General features: G+C 36.5%; 1 protein-coding gene, 1 long non-coding RNA gene and 1 pseudogene across 2 annotated transcripts; 2 read left to right on the top strand and 1 right to left on the bottom strand.

Moving 5' to 3' along the window:
• Positions 1–2,186: 2,186 nt before the first annotated feature.
• On the top strand, positions 2,187–3,139 carry LOC148690030 (uncharacterized; annotated as a pseudogene).
• Positions 3,140–9,281: 6,142 nt separating this feature from the next.
• LOC137730589 (phosphoenolpyruvate carboxylase kinase 2-like) lies at positions 9,282–10,647 on the top strand. The gene is made up of 2 exons (XM_068469576.2): positions 9,282–10,097; positions 10,212–10,647. The coding sequence occupies exons 1-2, from the start codon at positions 9,323–9,325 to the stop codon at positions 10,277–10,279; spliced, it is 843 nt and encodes a 280-aa protein (XP_068325677.2). The 5' UTR covers positions 9,282–9,322; the 3' UTR covers positions 10,280–10,647.
• A 2,376-nt stretch (positions 10,648–13,023) lies between these two features.
• On the bottom strand, positions 13,024–13,906 carry LOC148690029 (uncharacterized). Its single transcript, XR_015957515.1, has 2 exons — positions 13,602–13,906; positions 13,024–13,353 (listed from the first exon to the last, which is right to left on the bottom strand). It is a non-coding gene; the product is annotated as an uncharacterized LOC148690029 (long non-coding RNA).
• Between the last annotated feature and the right edge of the window lie 5,567 nt (positions 13,907–19,473).

The following is a 19,473-nucleotide window of genomic DNA, read 5'->3' as shown; positions in this document are numbered from 1 at the left end:
TGTCAGTTAGGACCGACACTACTATCCCTTTTTAATGTCGCATGTATTCAACGTGAGTTTCAATGTCACTTTTATACGACACTACTATCCTTCTTTATTTTATATTGCTTTCCTTCTTCGTGGTAGATTAAGGGGACTAACCGACATCAAAAGCTTTTTCGTGATGCTAGCAATGGTGTGGGTTCTGTTATCCGACATTACATGAGTTTATGTTGGATTTATACCCAATATCCGACGGAAATTATGTTTTCTTGTCGGTTTTAGAACCCTCAGTTATAGGTAATTTTGTACTAGTGCTATTAGTAAACTGATGGGACAAAGATGGCACATTTCCTTTGGATCTTTAATCTTCAGGATTAGTGCCACATGGGTAAAATTCACCTTCCGTGGCATCTGCCCAGATTGCATTAATGATCTGACTCCCTTACAAACATCCATACCAATAACCCCCCAATGTTTGTGACAGATACCAGGTGTCATACCGTCCGGACCCGGAGCCTTCGTGGGATGCATTTGGAAAATCGCAGTCTTGACTTCCTCGTCCGTTTACGGACTGCATAAGCTCTAAATTCATTTCTGTTGTGACTCTAGGAGTGACATTCGCCAAAACCTCATTCATATTACCTCTCCCATTTGACGCAAATAACTTCGTAAAATAGTCTACAACAATCATTTCCATCCCCGGTTTATCATCATGCCAATCCCCATTCTCATCTCTCGCCGTCTTCTTAAAGCATTTTGTTCAATGATTGGCATGAGATTAAATGGGTCAGACCCCAAATCAAATTCTAGTTGAGCGCCCACATTGACATTGCTTGCACCCCACAGATGGTCAGTGGCATTTGGGAGTGTTTGATGACAGTGTTCGACAAACTGTTGCTCCTCCCCACGTTGCCCTCTAGAAGCATTACTCAATGAATTTTGTTTGCCTCCTAGAATTGAAATAGTACCAATAGCTGCTACATTAAAACCCTGAGTTGTTCCCATAATTAATGGGGGACACTTTTGTACTTTAAAGCCAAATAAAGTCAGCACTCCTCGTGACGCCACAATAGGAGAATCAACAGCCTCTCCCATGATCACTGCTTCATTAGTGTCCAAATCCATATCACCATCAATCAAGGGAGCTGGCAGGGGCATGTTAGCAACGTTCAAATTATTTTCACTTAAGGTGGCCCACATATTAGTCATTAATATTTAGTTACTGATATTGGTAATTAGTTAAGATATGAATTAGTCAAACAATCCACTCCAAAGCATGACTCTAGTTGATTGCATTCCACTAAGAGCATGACTCTAGTTGACAGATAAGAGGAGAGATTTTGACTCAGCGAATCCCTTGATGGTAGGGATTAGTGGAGTCAGTTTGTTTTCACGTGAGATTAAGGGGTCCCTAGCCTAGCCTATATAAAGCCTTGCGTTCCATCTGAGAAAGGCACTTGAGTGGCAATAGGCTAGAAGATCACTTAAACTAGAGTTACAGGAGCTTTCGAATTTGTTGTTTTGCTGGAAACTTATTGTTGGACGATCATGGCTAGAGGTTAGTTCGAATTCTATATTACATATTGTTGCACTGAATGTGATCATTAAAATTGATAACATGTGGTATCAGAGCCACCTTCAGTACATATTGTCCACAATTCAGTTTTCCTAAGGCACGAAGTGATATTGTTTGATTGTGCTTAAGGGTTCAAACTTGTTTAATCTATTCAAATTACGAGTCTCATCATTTCATTATTATATGAAAATTGTAAGTTGGTACATATATAATAGCTTCATGTTGATTTAAGATTAGCCGCAGCATCTTAAGTCTATAACGTGTGTGATTTAATCACGTAAGGAGTTCAGTGTTTTTTTTTTTTTTTTTTTTTTTTTAACATGAAATAAGGAATGAGGCATCTACAAATTACAGTAATCTAAATAACTACTCTACCCGCAGAAAGAAATTATTTAACATTAGTGAAAAACAAAATGGCAATCTAGACATATAAGTGTTAGTTTTCCTATTCCCACAGGTATGGATGTTCGGTTTTGATGCCTTGATTACCTTAAAGCATATGTAAATTCTTGTGTTATACACCCTCTGCCCACAGGAAGGTGTGAATTTACATTTCAAAAAAAAAAAACATGATTTATTTGTTTTTCTTTGGTTTGCAGTTATCTCTTTTGATTCATCCCATGTTCCAATGTTGTGTGGTGACAATTTTTCTGATTGGAAGGACAAAGTCTTGTTGGCTTTGGGTTGCATGGATCTCGACCTTATTCTCCATGGAGATGAACCACCCATGCCCACGGAATCAAGCACTCAAGAAGGCAAGGCTGCGTATGAGCGATGGGAGCAATCTAATCGCTTAAGTCTGATGCTCATCAAATCCAATGTGAGCAAGAGCATTCGGGGTTCCATCCCAGAATGCGATAAGGTGACAGGTTTCATGAAAGCCTGAAGAACAATCTATGAAATATGATAAGGCACTTGCTAGCACCCTGATGCAGAAACTTTCAGGCATGAAGCACGACAATTCCAAGAGTGAGTGTGAGCACATTATGGAAATGAGGGACATTGCAGCTCAACTTAAGTCCTTAGAGATAGAGAATTTTTAGTCATTCTTGGTCAATTTCATTCTCAATTCTCTCCCTCTTGAGTATGGACCATTCAAGATTTCTTATAACACATATAAGGAAAAGTGGTCTTCCAATGAACTTCTGACCATATGTGTTCAACAGGAAGAGAGATTGAAACTTGAGAAATTGGAAACTGTTCATCTGGTGATTAACAAGCATGAAGGTGCCAAGAAGGGTAAATGTTTAGCTAAGGTGAAAGGAAAGAAATCGATGAAGCGTTTTGCCGACAAGGATGCATGCTTCTTCTGCAACAAGAAGGGACACAAGAAGAAGGAATGCGCCAAGTACAATAAATGGCTAGAAAAGAAAGGTACTCTATTTGCTTATGTGTGTCATGAATCTTATTTTGTTGAGGCTTCTAGTAATACATGGTGAATTGACTCTGGTGCTTCAATTCACATTACCAATGTCATGCAGGGTTTCCTAAATGACAGGAAGCCGAGAGGCAATGAGCAACACATCTACTCAGGAAATCGGATGTGCTCCAGTGTTGAAGCAGTGGGAACTTTTAGAATAAAATTAGCATCTGATTTTAATTTAGATTTGGAAAATGTCTTTTATGTTCCGTCTTTTTTTAGAAATTTAATTTCAGTTTCAAAGTTGGTACTTTGTAATTTTAAGGTTTGCTTTGACAATCCAATAATAAGCTTACTTAAGAATGGTTTGAATATTGGTGATGATGTTTTATCAGATGGTTTATTTAAAATGAATTTAGACCCCACGCATGAGTGTGATCTTTCAACATGCCTGACAATATTGGTACTAAATGATATATTATTGATGAGAACTCCTCAAAGCCTTGGCATAAAAGATTAGGTCATATGTCCATGGAGAGAATCAAGAGATTAGTAAATGATGGAGTCTTAATGTCTTTAGATTTTACTGATTATAGGACTTGTAGAGATTGCATTAAGGGAAAGCAAACCAAGAAGTCCTCTAAAGGTAAGGAGTTCGGAGTTACTTGAGATCATACATACTGATCTTTGTGGACCTTTTCCCACCCCATGTCTAAATGGTCAAAGATATTTCATCTCATTTATAGATGATCATTCTCGCTTTATGTATCTTTACCTTTTAAATGATAAGGCTGAAGCACTAAGTGCTTTTAAAACATATAAAGTGGAAGTAGAGAAACAAAAGGAGAGGAAAATTAAAATCGTAAGGTCTGATAGAGGTGGAGAATTTTATGGAAGGTACACAGAAAAGGGGCAAATCCCAGGTCCATTTGCTAAGTTCCTTGAAGAATAGGGTATTACTGCACAACATACAATGCCTGACACACCACAACAAAATGGTGTGGCCGAAAGAAGGAACCATACACTTATGGACATGGTAAGGAGCATTATTAGCAATTCAAGTCTCCCTTTATCCATGTGGAGTAAAGCCTTAAAGACTACTGTGTATGTTTTAAATAAGGTTCCATCTAAAGCCGTTCCTAAAACACCATTTGAAATTTGGAATGGATGGAAACCTAGCTGGTTTTTTCATAGGCTATCCACCTAATTGAAAGGGATTCAAATTCTTTTGTCCTTCACACATACCTAGAATTGTTGAAGCTAGAAATGCTAAATTTCTTGAAGATCATGAGCTTAATGGGAGTGAATTTCCTCGTAATATAGAAATTGATGAAATTAATGAGGTTAATGAGTCTTCTTCAAAAGAAGGAAGAGTGGTTGTTTTTCAAGAGAATCATTCAAATAATACTCCTGAAATACAACCCGTTCAAGTGGAACTACTCCATGAAGAACAAGCTCACGAAGAACTTACCCCTCAAAATGAACAAATTGAAGATCAAGGAGTAGTTATAAGGAAATCTACAAGAATAAAGAAGCCTACCATTTCTAGCGATTATGTTGTATTCCTACAAGAGTCTGACTATGCTGTTGGACCACTAAATGATCCCTGCTCATTTTCCCAAGCCATGAATGGACCAAATTCTAATCTTTGGTATAATGCCATGCAAGAAGAAATGGAATCTATTGTTAAAAATCAAGTTTGGGAGGTCGTTGAACTATCTAATGGGCATTCAACTATTGGATGCAAATGGGTTTATAAGACCAAAAGAAATGCATCAGGAAGTATCGAACGATATAAGGCAAGACTTGTAGCTAAGGGTTTCACTCAAAATGAAGGCGTTGATTACCATGAGACCTTCTCTCTAGTTTCAAAGAAGGATTCATTTAGAATAATGATGGCTTTAGTAGCTCATTTTGATTTAGAGTTACATCAAATGGATGTGAAAATGGCATTCCTGAATGGAGATCTTGAAGAAGAGGTACACATGAAACAGCCAGAAGGTTTCTTTGACAAAAAGAAAAGTCATTTAGTTCGCAAATTAAGAAAATTCATATACGGATTGAAACAGGCATCCTGCCAATGGTATTTAAAGTTTGACAGTTTAATTACCTCTTATGGTTTTGAGGCTAATAGTGTCGATGAGTGTGTATACCTTAAAATCAGTGGGAGTAAATTTATAATCTTAGTTTTGTATGTGGATGATATTTTACTTGCAAGCAGTGACTTGGGTTTAATGCATCAGACGAAAAATTTTCTTTCACAAAAATTTGATATGAAGGATATGGGTGAAGCCTCTTATGTCATTGGCATAGAGATTCACAGAGATAAAACTCTACGAACATTAAGCCTATCTCAAAAGTCCTACACTGAAAAGGTTTTGGAAAGATTTAAGATGAAAGATTGTTCGCATAGTATTGCACCCATTGTCAGAGGAGACAAGTTCAGTCTTAATCAATGTCCACATAATGACTTGGAGCGAGAACAAATGAAGAATATACCCTATGCTTCAGCTGTTGGTAGTCTAATGTACGCACAAGTGTGTACAAGACCTAATATAGGATTTGCAGTTGGAATATTGGGTAGATACCAAAGTAATCCAGGCTTGGAGCATTGGAAGGCTGCTAAGAAGGTCATGAGATATTTACAAGGAACCAAGGAATATAGGCTTGCATACAAACACTCCAACTTTTTAGAAGTAGTTGGTTATTCAGACTCGGACTTCGCTGGTTGTGTAGACTTAAGAATGTCTACTTCAGGATACATCTATCTCCTTGCTGGAGGAGCTGTGTCTTGGAGGAGCGCCAAGCAACCTTTAGTTGCTTCGTATACCATGGAAGCATAATACATCGCTGTTTTTTAAGCTTCTGCACATGTGAATTGGTTAAGGAATTTTATCACAGGTTTAAAGATTGTCGATAGTATTGCAAGGCCCTTGAAGATTTACTGTGATAATATGGCTGCAGTTTGTTTCACAAAGAACAATAAAAGTGGAAGCCACAATAAGCATATCGACATCAAGTATTTGGTTGTTAGAAGACATGTTAGAAATGGTGAAATTTCTATTGAACATGTAAGCACTCAACAAATGATAGCAGACCCCATGACTAAAGGTTTGCTGGCAAAATTGTATAAGAGTCATGTGGGTAATATGGGAATCATTGAATCATCTTTGTAATTAATTGTTGAGCTTTGTATTTAAGTATTTTGAATTCAATAAAGTGTTTTTTTTTTTATTTATGTGCACAATAAAGTTTTTCAATTCAATGGAATTGATAAAGAAGGACCGAGAATAACAAGTTAAAGTTGTTTATAAAGGACTCAAACAGAGAGTTTCAAATATTGTAATACATGGAAGGGAATGATTTGGTTTTGAGTCTTGACCACCATGATTCATGTTTGAGATGTTCTATTTGGGTTATGTTTCTTGTCATTATTTGTTTGGGAAGTTTCGATCAAGCTATCTATCTATTCAGGTCGATATCATTCTTCATGTTAATATGTGGACCAAGTGGGAGAATGTTAGCAACGTTCAAATTATTTTCACTTTAAGGTGGTCCACATATTAGTCATTAATATTTAGTTACTGATATTGGTAATTAGTTAAGATATGAATTAGTCAAACAACCCACTCCAAAGCATGACTGTAGTTGATTGCATTCTACTAAGAGCATGACTCTAGTTGACAGATAAGAGGAGAGATTTTGACTCAGCGAATCCCTTGATGGTAGGGATTAGTGGAATCAGTTTGTTTTCACGTGAGATTAAGGGGTCCCTAGCCTAGCCTATATAATGCCTTGCATTCCATCTGAGAAAGGCACTTGAGTGGCAATAGGCTAGAAGATCACTTAAACTAGAGTTACATGAGCTTTCGAATTTGTTGTTCTGCTGGAAACCTGTTGTTGGACGATCATGGCTGGAGGTTAGTTTGAATTCTATTTTACATGTTGCTACGCTGACTGTGATCATTAAAATTGACAACAGGGCAATCAACAGCCCTGAATCTTGAAAAGGAATTAAGGCTAAAGAGTCAACTGCCTCATCCCTAGAATCCGCTACGTCATTCAAATCAAGTAAATTTGCCCTAATGGCTCTGGTTTCCCCACCAAATTCGTACTCGCCATAATTACCAAGTTTTCCATATTCAACATTCAGATCAACCTCCGAAACTCCACCACTCCGACGTCTCCCAGCTTGCTCCGGTGGTTCTTCCTCTTCTTCATGCAACGGAGCTTTCATAGACCAAGCTGGGGAGGGATCCAAAGCAAAACGTTTCCTCAACGGTTTACGATACTCCCTGTGCATGAAGGACATCTTTTTGAAACCATCGACCGTATGGCTTAGATAAGTCATCATCGTTACATCCTCGGAATAGTTCGCATTATTCTTCAGTATGGTTCACCATTCCACACAGGAAACATGTTAACGGCAACTTTTCATACCCAACATCCACTTCAATCAAGTTACCTTCAATCTTTAAAAATAGACTTCGCCGGAGAGGTTTGGTAATATCAATGATAGTACGAACTCGTAGGATACTTCCCATCGCTTTACCCTTCCTACTCTGATCTGCCACAACGTACTCTCCTAGTTGATTACCAATGAATTGTACCTTCTGTCTAGTCATATACGGCGGAGGAATGCCTTTTAATTGAACCCATAATTAATGTAGACGCAAAGGGATTTTGTTGGGTTGAGTTAGGTCGTCCGCCTCCGCTAAAACTAGTAACGAACCGTCAAATAGACATGGACCCCCTCTGTGGATCACACTTCTATCTCTAGCAGAATCAAAACCAAACGAGAACAAATTCTGAGCAAGTTCAACAATTGTAACCCTAGCCTTAGGCCTCCAAAGAAACTGCATCTGCTTCTTGAATCTCTCGATATTTAGCGGCTTCCATGTTAGTACCTTCCCTACCAAGAAAACCTTAGTCATCTTCAATAGTAGGCCATCCTTTTTTTCGACTACCACAATCTGTTGCTCCTCCTCCGTGAGGGTTAATCGTGCCGAGAAGTCAGACACCATGTCCTCCATTGGAAACTTCTCTAATCTGAAAAACCTTCTGAACCACTTCCCCACGATCGCCGCTGCAACTCGTACTTCTCTGAAAAGCATATAGAAACAAACAGCCACACCAACAAACCTGATAGTTGAAAATCTCACCGCCGTCTACTGATAGTTGAGAATCTCACCGCCGTCTACTATTAGTTGTAAAATAAATTGTTGCCGTGCGACGCACACTAAGTTCTCTCCTAGGACACCCTAGAGAGCATTATTCTAAATTAGTATCATTTGTTTAGTATTTTACTAACCAATCAAGTGTTATTGTTTGACTAATTAGTATTCTCTTTTTTGGTAAATTCACTAATTAGTAGTCGCCAATGAAAGAGTTGCGGGAATGTTTCTTCTCTAATTTTAACAATATATCAACACTCATTAATATTTTACTTGTTTTGAAGTAAAAGAATTCATACTTCACCAACCCAACAATATTAACCTCAAATTTCCACCTGAACTTTACAAGTTTCAATTTGCCTGCTGAATAAAATAATTTAAAGCAGTGTGTAACACAAGTTACTAATTAGTTGCAATTTACCATATACCATTAACTCAGTTAAATTTCGTGTAAAAAGAAAATGAAACATGAGTTGTACATATTATCCCATAGGTAATAAAATTTCAATTGCAACTTAGGTAAGAGTTCATGTTGCAATTCAAAATATAGTTGTGAAAAAATTGAAAGCTTTGATTATCCTTTTTTCGTTAACAGATTAATAATAAGAATCGTCGGTCGTATTTACATAAATAACTATTAGCTATTAATGCAAATAAATCTCACAATACATCAACAGATAAATAACTATCGCATGCATGAGTGCGACTCCATATCGCTACCACAACACCAGCTATTATTACCAAGTAAAAAAATCTGCATGTACCTCTCATCCAATTAATGTCTAAACTTTTCTTAGCAGTAAAATTAGTGTTACGTTTTAGTATGAATAATGAGCATCAAACTGTCGAGATACGCCCTTGGATTGTAGGAATCTGTAACTACCTTCTTTTATAGGTGGTTAAAATCTAATTCGTTACTTTATGAGGGTAATAATTAATAAATAATAAAATAAATAACAAAAGAATATCAGCGGGATGAAACCCTGGAGAAATGACGTTCTGGTGATAAGGGCATTTCTGTAATTCAAAATAACCTCCTGGCGTTTGATTCACCTCGAATCTGCTGCAGCCGTTAGATTCTGTACACGTGGCGCAAGCGAACAGGCGGATTCCATTTATCCGCGAATATTCCGTGGTAAAATTCGGTATATTTTCGCCTATTAAAATCCCACCCAACCCGACAAATTCTTTCCCTTGGACTCCTCAAATCAAACCCGTTACTATTTACTAATGACCGAGGCACTGAAGCGGGACTACCTGCTGTGCGAGGAGCTCGGCCGCGGACGGTTCGGCGTCGTTTTCAAAGCGATCCGAAACGGCGACACTTTCGCCGTCAAATCGATCCACAAGCGAATCGCCGACTCTGGCGACTCGCTCGACGCCCAATGCCTCTTGACGGAGCCCAAGATTCTGAAGCTCCTGGTTTCGCACCCGAACGTTGTCAACCTCCACGACCTCTACGAGGACGACGACCACCTCCACATGGTCCTCGACCTCTGCGACGCCCCCGATCTCTACCGTCGAGTCACTCTCCGGGTCTTCTCCGAGTCCGAGGCCGCCTCGGTCATGACTCAGCTCATGCACGCCGTCGCACACTGCCACAGCCTCGGCGTCGCTCACCGTGACATCAAGCCGGACAACATCCTCTTCGACGGCCAGGAACGGCTCCGGCTCGCCGATTTCGGATCGGCCGAGAATTTCAGCGAGGAGAAGATGAGCGGCGTTGTCGGAACGCCATACTACGTGGCGCCGGAGGTGGTGGCGGGAAGGGAGTACGATGAGAAAGTCGACGTCTGGAGCTGCGGTGTCGTTTTGTACGTAATGCTGGCCGGGTTCCCGCCGTTTTACGGCGAAACGGCGGCGGAGATCTTCGATGCGGTGCTAAGAGCGAATTTGAGATTTCCGGCCAGGGTTTTTAACTCCGTGTCGGCCGCCCTTAAGGATTTGTTGCGGCGCATGCTGTGTAAGGACGTTTCTAGAAGGTTCTCGGCTGAGCAAGTCCTCAGTAAGTTGTCTAAGCTGCCCATTTTTGTTTGATTAATTTCAGATGATCATCCGTTTGGATTGTTTAGTGGAAAATGGAAAATGGGAAAACTGATTTGGGGCTGTTTGGGTACAGGGCATCCATGGATTACAAGTGGGGGAGGACTAGGAGGGGGCCAGAGCTGTGGGCCTGTGGCTGATTAAGCGGGAATCGCTATGGATTAAGATGGTTAATTAAGCCGGGTTATGGATAATTACAAATTAAGAGAAAGATTATATGGATGTTTTGTAAAGCTACGGGCACTAGTAGTAGCTACTGTAAATATATATGATATCTGATGACGATGATGGTGTCGGAAGAAAGGAGAAGAAAAAGAAAAAAAAAGGAGCGACCTTTTTATCTGCGCTTTGAAAATGGTCGGAGTATTTTCTTTTCTTTTTGTTTTCTGTTGAATTTATTATAATATGGTTGGATATGTGTAATGAGAGCTTCGGAGTTTCCTATGATTGTTGCTTATATGTGAATTTTTCGTTCTGTGTAATGCAAAGTGGTTTAAAATCATTTACTAAAATCTTCGATTCAATGTTACTTAGTATTACGATTTATTGATATTTCTTTTTACTTGTAAGTGAGAGGTTTTAGGTTCGATTCTCACCAAAGACGAATTTGAATTGCATTATTGCTAACATATTGTGAGGCTAAGCTCACTTCTTCCTCATTAATTCGATTCTCACCAAAGACGAATTATTTTTACGTTAAATGATAGACATCCTTCTTAAGGCTCTGTAATGCATTTACGTGATCAAAAACATTTAGATTGAAGGTTACCCTAGCAAAAAATCCATCCAAATCTAAAAATGTAGAATCATCTAAAATGAACAAAAAAAATGATGGTTCATTAGTAAAGTTACAATTAAAATGGAAGCAATTAAACATCTAAACAATTGTCGATTTAGTCAATTTTAGAATGAATAATCATTGAAAGAGAATTTGAAACTTAAATGTTTTCGACCGTATCACTCATCGAAATAAGATGTCCTCAAATTTAAAAAATTGACCAGAGCAGTACACCCAAAGTTCAAATTGATTTGGCCAAAATATGATAGTATATACGTAATACCTTTTTTGTGTACTTGTTGGGTTCCAACTTACAAGATTAGAAGCGTTTAGGGGTTGTATCCAATCTAATTGCACTAGAATTACTTAACAGATAAGGTAAGATATGAGTAATATGTCTCTCTATCCCAATTAAAAGGGAAAGTCCTTACTCTTAAAAACAATTTGAGGTGACATACAACAGTAATTTTTCGATCAATGGATTTGCTATACTACTATAGCTAATATAGCTGTTGCGTGCAAGTAGAAACCACGTTCATTCTGGATAATGTTCCTTTTTTCTAACAAGAAACTCTTTCAGTGTGAATAATGAAGGTTCCCGTAAAGTTAAATAGTTAAGAACAATTACTTTTGACTAAAATTTTTCGTGTTTGAGTCATCCCTCCAAAATGTGTCCTTATTTGGACTCCATTTTAAGCAGCTTGATAGTTGATAGAATGGTAGCCAAATAACTTAGGTAAAATGAGTTTATTGTTACCATAATGTTTGATCCAATAATGTATTATAATATTGATAAAAACTTACACATAACATTATTAATCTTGAGTTTAGAATGCCACATGATGGTAAATGCGTTGTACGTATGTTACTATCCCTAACTAGCTAGCTTCTGTTCCTCCATTTGATTACGTGGATGAAGTTTTTTATTTTTTATTTTTCATAGAAGCGATAAGAGTGTTTCATTATCAAGAACAATCAAACACAAGAGGTGCCAGATGGGTATAATTTTTTCAGTGATCAATTTCTTGATCTGTAGATAGTTCGCATAAGATGCAAAGATTTTAAACCCTATACGGCCACCACAATAGACCAACACAAACAAGAGTCCAGTGTAAAATTGTCACAAAGACGATAGACGCGATAGTCCTAACACCGGTACCCTGACATAAAGTCATCAACAATGAAGGTACATAAACCACATAAGCGACACAAACAAACCACATGAGCAATAGAAAATCGATTAAGTGGATGAAGTTGACATAAAAAGGATGGGAAAGGGATCATCTCCGGATCCCTTCCTCCTAATTCGCCAAGTTAAGAGATCTGGGTTATTGAAATTTGATCCAACGGTTACAAATAGGGATTCACTTTAAAAGTTATAATAACTTTAGCCATTGGATCAAATTCAATAAACTGAATTCCCAAACTTAATGAATTAGGTGGAAGAGATCTAAAGATGATCCCTTTTCAAAAGGATGGTCCCCCCTCCCCCCCCGGCTCCTAGCTTATGTATGCATAATGATTGCGTGGTGCTAAACAGATGGGCCACCAACCATTCCCATTTCCCATTCTTTGTGAAGGTGGTGGGGTAACCATACTTCCCTTTAATCTCCGTACTCCATCCGTAGTTATAATCATAGTGAACTGTACTTTGGCTACTGCAAAATATTCATCTGTGATAAGTTATCTTCGGGGGTAAATTATTTGATGCTTTAGTACATTTGTATGTACCTTGTACTATTGGTTTTGACTAAGGTAAAAAAGATGGTTACGTTTTTGGGCGCGAGAACACCAGAATTAAAAATACTTCAAGGGCAACTTTTTTACGAGGTGGTAAGATGAGTAACATACACTAGCATATAGTAGAGCACATGTAAAGAAATGACAAGATAATATTATGACATTTTTATTTTTATTTTTTTTTTCTTCTAATTTTTAGGATAACCACTATTATTACTATTAGGGTGCAGTTGTTGCACCGGATTATATCGGATTAAACTAACTTTAACGACTAAGCTAAACTGACTTAGAATAGACTAACTTTGACTAATTTAATAAAACGTTTGATGCAATGTCAGCCTAAAAAACAAAATAATTAACAAAAGACAAAAAACATAATTTTATTTTTATTATTAGTTTTTGCTTCTGAAGCTACTGCTTTTGAATCAACATAATAAAAAAAGTGAGGGTAAATGAAAAATCAATTACTTTGCTTTTACATAAACTTGCAAGTTTAACCAATTGTTTAATCCAAAATCTCTAAACACAAAATACCCAATTAATGGAGCAAACACCATGAATAACAAAAAAACACACAGACTATTCCCACTGAAAGATTCTTGCACCATTTTTTTCTTCAGACTAATCCCACCAGACTTCAAATACCAAACTGATAATTCCAAAGTTAAAACTCCATTTTTTTCTCTGCTACTTCGAGAAGCTGCAGACAAAAAGGAACAATAATTCAATTTAATATCCAATAGATTTAGTATCCAGTAATTAGGAGAGAAATCTCCACTAAATCTGCAGCAAATTGAAACTTTGAATATTAAAACTTCATAGTAACGGGACTGCGAATAATTCAATTTTCTCAGCCCGCAAATTGCTGCAGATTCTCAACCCGCAATTTGGAACTTTGAAATTGTTTTGAATCAGGAAAGAAGAGGAGGAAGAGGAGGAAGAGAGTACCTTGGGTCGTTACCTGTGAGAGGAAGAGAGGCTGGATTACAGCAAGAGAGAAGCCTGAGTCGCCGCCGTCAATCGATTCCTCTAAAACAACCCATCAATCCTCAGCATCCCCTCCACAGAAGGATGAGATTGATTTGATGATGTAGTCATCGATATGCTATTGCTGCTGCTATTGATTTGCAAGGGACGAGATCCATGGGTCTAAAAGAAGAAAGAGCGAGATCGATGAAGCTCGCAGAGGATTAGAGGGGCGAACGAAGCTGGTCTTAGCAGTCGGCTGTTTTTGAAGAGTTCACTAGTAAAGGCTTTAGGTATCGTTTGGTATGCAGACGGGACGGGACGGAACGGGATGGGACGAGACAGGACGGAAAGGAACAGAGCGGGAGCAAAGATGCCCTCGGATGGAAACAAGGAGGAAGAAGAAGGAGACGAAGAGGTTATAATTTTGTGTTTCACGGATGTGGAACGAGTCGTTCCAGGGGGTGAGGTGGAACGAAAATTCATTCACCTAAAACTCGTCCCGTGGAACAGCTCGTTCCACCCGTTTTAGGCGCACCAAACGTGGGACGGAACGCCTTGTTCCACTCTGTCCTGTCCCGTCCCACGTACCAAACGGTACCTTAGTGAACGCGAGTCTCTCCTAGTCCCACTAATGCTAATCCCTGCTGCTAACAAAAATAGAATTAGACTAGATGTTAGTCTAGTCCAATCCAATGAGGGCTAAGGAGGGCAAACAAACACGCCCTTAAAGTAATAGGTTCGAGTCCCATGTAGAGATAACGGTTCTAACCATTAAATTTGATAACCGTAAGTAATCGTCCGAATAGAACAAACTTGGGTAAAGTTTGGGTATATTTTGGATAAGAAAAAAACTGTTAATATTATCTTCTTGTGGTTTTGGACATAGTTATGGGGTCCTTAATCCGTATCCATACCCGAATCTGACCCCGAATATAAATAATATAATTGTTGTATAGTATAATAGTGTGTGTGTATATATACATATATATATATATATATATATTTGTATGCAAGTGGGCCTTTATCATAGTGGTGGAAAGGAGTTGAGCATTCGCATGACAGCGTGAGTTCAAATCTCGTCGATGGCTAATCTAACATCTAATTTAACAAAATCTATCGTTTATCAAAAAAATAAAAAAAAAGATTTGTATATTCATTATTCACCGAACCCATTGACAAAAGTTATATTTCGTGGAAAAGTTCAAAAGTTTTGAATCAAAATCAGTGGGAATTCAATGGTGTTTATGGGAGATATCAAAGATCAACCAACATCATCAATGTTTTAAATTTAATACTTTAATTTTAATATTCAACAAGATACATTCATTGAATCATTTTATACATCAAATGTTTAATGACGAAATTAATATTTGTTAAATTAAAATGCGTCAACTGAGCGAATATATTTTTTGTATTGACGAAGATGGATATAACCGTTAACCGATAGAAAATCAGTTACCCAATGAGTATGGTTAAAGATAATCCCTGATGGTTAGTTTGCAGTTATGAATATGATTAATTTCCGTGGTTATAGGAATGAATATAGAATTTTCATCCCCAAACTGAAACGTTGCCATCTCTAGTTCCATTAATGACAAGTTCAATACTAATTTATGATGGCTTAGTCAACTCCTCCACCCTTAATGTAAAATATTAATGTGCATCCAAAAAAAAAAAAAAAAGAAAAGCAAAAACTAAAGATGACATGAACAAAATTTTGAAGAAGAAATTATTTAATAGGATGAAAACAAAATCAAATGACTGGCTCTGAATCATCATGTCGAGTGCACTTGTTTATATAATTAGGAGAGAAATCTCCACTAAATCCGCAACAAATTGAAACTTTGAAATATTAAAACTTCACATTAAGGGGACTGCGATTAATTCAATTTTCTCAGCCCACAAATTGCTGCAGATTCTCAACCCGCAATTTGGAACTTTGAAATTGTTTTGAATCAGGAAAAGAAGAGGAGGAAGAGGAGGAAGAGAGTACCTTAGTCGTTACTTGTGAGAGGAAGAGAGGCTAGATTACAGAATGAGAGAAGCTTGAGTCGCCGCCGTTAATCAATTCCTCTTGAACAATCCATCAATCCTCAGCGTCGCCTCCACAGAAGGATGAGATCGATTTGATGATGTAGTCATCGATCTGCTATTGTTGCTGCTGTTGATTTGCAAGGACGAGATCCATGGGTCTGAAAGAAGAAAGAGTGAGATCGACGAAGCTCCCAGAGGATTAGAGGGGCGAACAAAGCTGGTCTTAGCAGTCCGACTGTTTTTGAAGGATTCGTTAAGACTAGGCCTGGCAAATGGATCGTGTTTGTCTTGTTTGTATCGTTTTTGTGTAACACCTATTATCTTAACGAGTAGTGTCGTGCTAGACCCATTATCTTAACAGGTCATTAACAAGTGGGGTCACTTTACCCAACGGGTAAAGTGACCCGACCCATTATCACCCTTTAAGAAAAATATATTTTTTTTCCTTAAATTTGCACGTATCACACATTGCCACATAAATATTACTTCAAAATATTAAAACACATTTGTCGTTTAAGTACTACATCTATACTCGAAAATAAGAGTCTAAGAAACAAACATTCATACACTACTAGTCTATTACAAAATATTAAATGTGCAAGGATATGCAAAATGAAAAAGTTTTCATTTTCAAGGTTGTGAAGCCTTTCTCAAAAGTTTAAACCTTGTCAATGGAACTCAAAGCTTCCATGTTATTCCTTTTACAAAATCCTCAATTTTCATCGATCGTCATGATATAAGATTTTGTGGTATCCACTAGTGTAAATATTTTATATTGAAGATCAAATTCATTCATTGTATTCATATAGGATCAAGGACTGTAACTGTAAAAAAATCATCAAAATTGGGGTTAAAATAATCGTTAAATAGTGATTTTTCATTGATAACCGTCGAAAAGTTTTGTCCCGTTACTTGATCTCTAAATGTTTATTTTTTGCAATTTTTGGCATATATATGCGATCTCGAAGTATTTGCAAATATGTTTGACGGTTGGATCGTTGAAACTAATTTCATAGAATGCGTATCCCATCAAAACAATAGATTTACTAACACTTAAGAGTTTATTCAGACTTTCATTAAGTATAACATAGGATTTTGTGGTATCCACTGGTGTAAATATTTTAAATTGAAGATCGAGTTCATTCATTGTATTTATATAGGGTCAAGGAGTGTAGCTGTAAAAAATCATCAAAATTGGAGTTAAAATAACCGTTAAATCGTGATTTTTCGTTCATAACCGTTGAAAAATTTTGTCCTATTACTTGATCTCTAAATGTTTGTTTTTTGCAATTTTTACCATATGCGATTTTGAAGCATATACAAACAAGTTTGACAGTTGCATCGTTGAAATTAGTTTCGTAGAATGCGTATTCCATCAAAACGATAGATTCATTAACACTTAAGAGTTTATTCATACTTTCATTAAATATAACATAAGATTTTGTGGTATCCTCTAGTGTAAATATAACAGTCGAAAAGTTTTGTCCTGTTACTTGATCTCTGAATGTTTGTTTTTTGCAATTTTTGGTGTATTCGATTTCAAAGTATATAAAAACATGTTTGACGGTTGGATCGTTGAAACTAGTTTTGTAGAATGCGTATCCAATCAAAATAATAGATTCACTAACATTTAAGAGTTTATTTATACTTTCATTATGTATAACATAAGATTTTGTGGTATTCACTAGTGTAAATATTTTAAATTGAAGATCAAGTTCATTCATTGTATTCGTATAAGTTCAAGGAGTGTAGATGTAAAAAATCATCAAAATCGAAGTTAAAACAACCGTTAAATTGTGATTTTTCGTTGATAATCATCGAAAATTTTTATCCCGTTACTTAATCTCTGAATGTTTATTTTTTGCATATGCAATCTTGAAGCATATACAAACAAGTTTGTCGGTTGGATCGTTGAAATTAGTTTCGTAGAATGCATATTACATCAAAACGATATATTCACTAACACTTAAAGTTTATTTATCCTTTCATTAAGTATAACACAAGATTTTGTGGTATCCACTAGAGTAAATATTTTAAATTGAAGATCGAATTCATTCATTGTATTCATATTCATAAAAAAAATCATCAAAATCGGAGTTACTGTTAAATCATTGTTTATAACCGTCGAAAAGTTTTGTCCCGCTACTTAATCTCTGAATGTTTGTTTTTTGCATTTTTTGGCATATATGATCTTGAAGTATATACAAACATGTTTGACAGTTGGATCGTTGAAAATAGTTTCGTAGAATGCACATCCCATTAAAACAATAGATTCACTAACACTTAGAGTTTATTCATACTTTCATTAAGTATAACATAAGATTTTGTGATATCCACTAGTGTAAATATTTTAAATTGAAAATTGAGTTATTCATTGTATTCATATAGGGTCAAGGATTGTAGCTGTAAAAAATCATCAAAATTGGAGTTAAAATAACCGTTAAATCGTGATTTTTTGTTGATAATAGTCGAAAAGTTTTGTCCCATTACTTTATCTTTGAACGTTTGTTTTTTGCGATTTTTTTCTGATGCGATCTCGAAACACATACAAACAAGTTCGACGGTTGGATCGTTGAAATTAGTTTCGTAGAATTTGTATCCCATCAAGTTCAATGGTATATATATATTTATTAAGTAGATTTAAATTTATTTATTTTATACGTATAACACTTAAGAAATTGAATGGTATGTCTATTTAAGTCGATCCAATGGTCACCAATTTTTAATATTTAATTATATATATATATATATAATTATAGTTTTTAGGGGTATAAAATTGTTAAATTAATATATATAATTATTATAGTATTGTTTTAGGGTTATAAAATTATAAAATTAATATTTTGCTTATCGTGTATTGTGTTACCCACGTGTATACCCGAACCAACCCGTTATCTTAACAGGTGCTTATTGGGTTACCCGATAACGACCCGATTCGTTATCATATCGACCCAAACACCTGTTAATTTCGTGTCGTGTCGTATCGGGTTATCAGGTCGTGTCAGGAATTGCCAGGCCTAGCTAAGACCTTTTAGTGAAGGTTTTAGTGAACGAGAGTCCCTTCTAATCCCATTAATGCTAATCCTTGCTGCTAACAAACATAGAATTAGACTAGATGTTAGTCTAGTCCAATCCATTGAAGGCTAAGGAAGGCAAACAAACACGCCCTTAAAGTTATAGGTTCGAATCCCATGTAAGGAAAACAGTTCTAACCATTAAACTCAGTAACCGTAGATAATCGTCCGAATGGAACAAACTTGGGTATAGTTTGGGTATATTTTGGATAAGAAAAAAACTGTTAATATTATTCCGTTGTGGTTTTGGACATAGTTATAGGGTCTTTGATCTGTATCCATACCCAAATTCGACCCGAATAATAAATAATATAATTGTTGTCTAGTATAATAGTGTGTGTGTGTGTGTGTATTTGTATGCAAGTGGGCCTTTACCATAGTGGTGGAAATGAGTTGAGCCTTCATATGACGGCATAGATTCAAATCTCGTCGATGGCTAATCTAACATCTAATGTAACAAAATCTATCGTTTATAAAAAAAAAAAAAAAAGTAAAAATAAAAATAAAAATTTGAAAACAAAATCAAATGACTGGCTCTGAATCATCATGTCGTGTGCATTTGTTTATAATAATTTTAGTAAACCTCCTTAATTTTCTGTAGAAAATATTTCAACAGTCTTTGCTATTATTTTGGTTTTTTTTTTTTTTAGTATATCGATATTTTTACATTAAGGGGAGAGAGAGTTTGGCTAAACCATATAGTGGGTAGTCTAATTTGGTATCGAATTTGCCATCCATTAGAT

Source organism: Pyrus communis, chromosome 16 (assembly GCF_041283825.1).
Source record: "Pyrus communis isolate YQ-2024b chromosome 16, ASM4128382v1, whole genome shotgun sequence".
NCBI lineage: Eukaryota > Viridiplantae > Streptophyta > Magnoliopsida > Rosales > Rosaceae > Pyrus > Pyrus communis.
The sequence above is the reverse complement of the archived record's forward strand: the minus strand, read 5'-3'. Positions and strand labels throughout refer to the sequence as shown.

Excerpts from the sequence above, each read along its gene's own strand:
- LOC137730589 (XM_068469576.2), top strand. The coding sequence starts at position 9,323 with ATGACCGAGGCACTGAAGCGGGACTACCTGCTGTGCGAGGAGCTCGGC. Across the intron at positions 10,098-10,211 it reads CTCGGCTGAGCAAGTCCTCA|GGCATCCATGGATTACAAGT; the intron begins GTAAGTTGTCTA and ends GTTTGGGTACAG.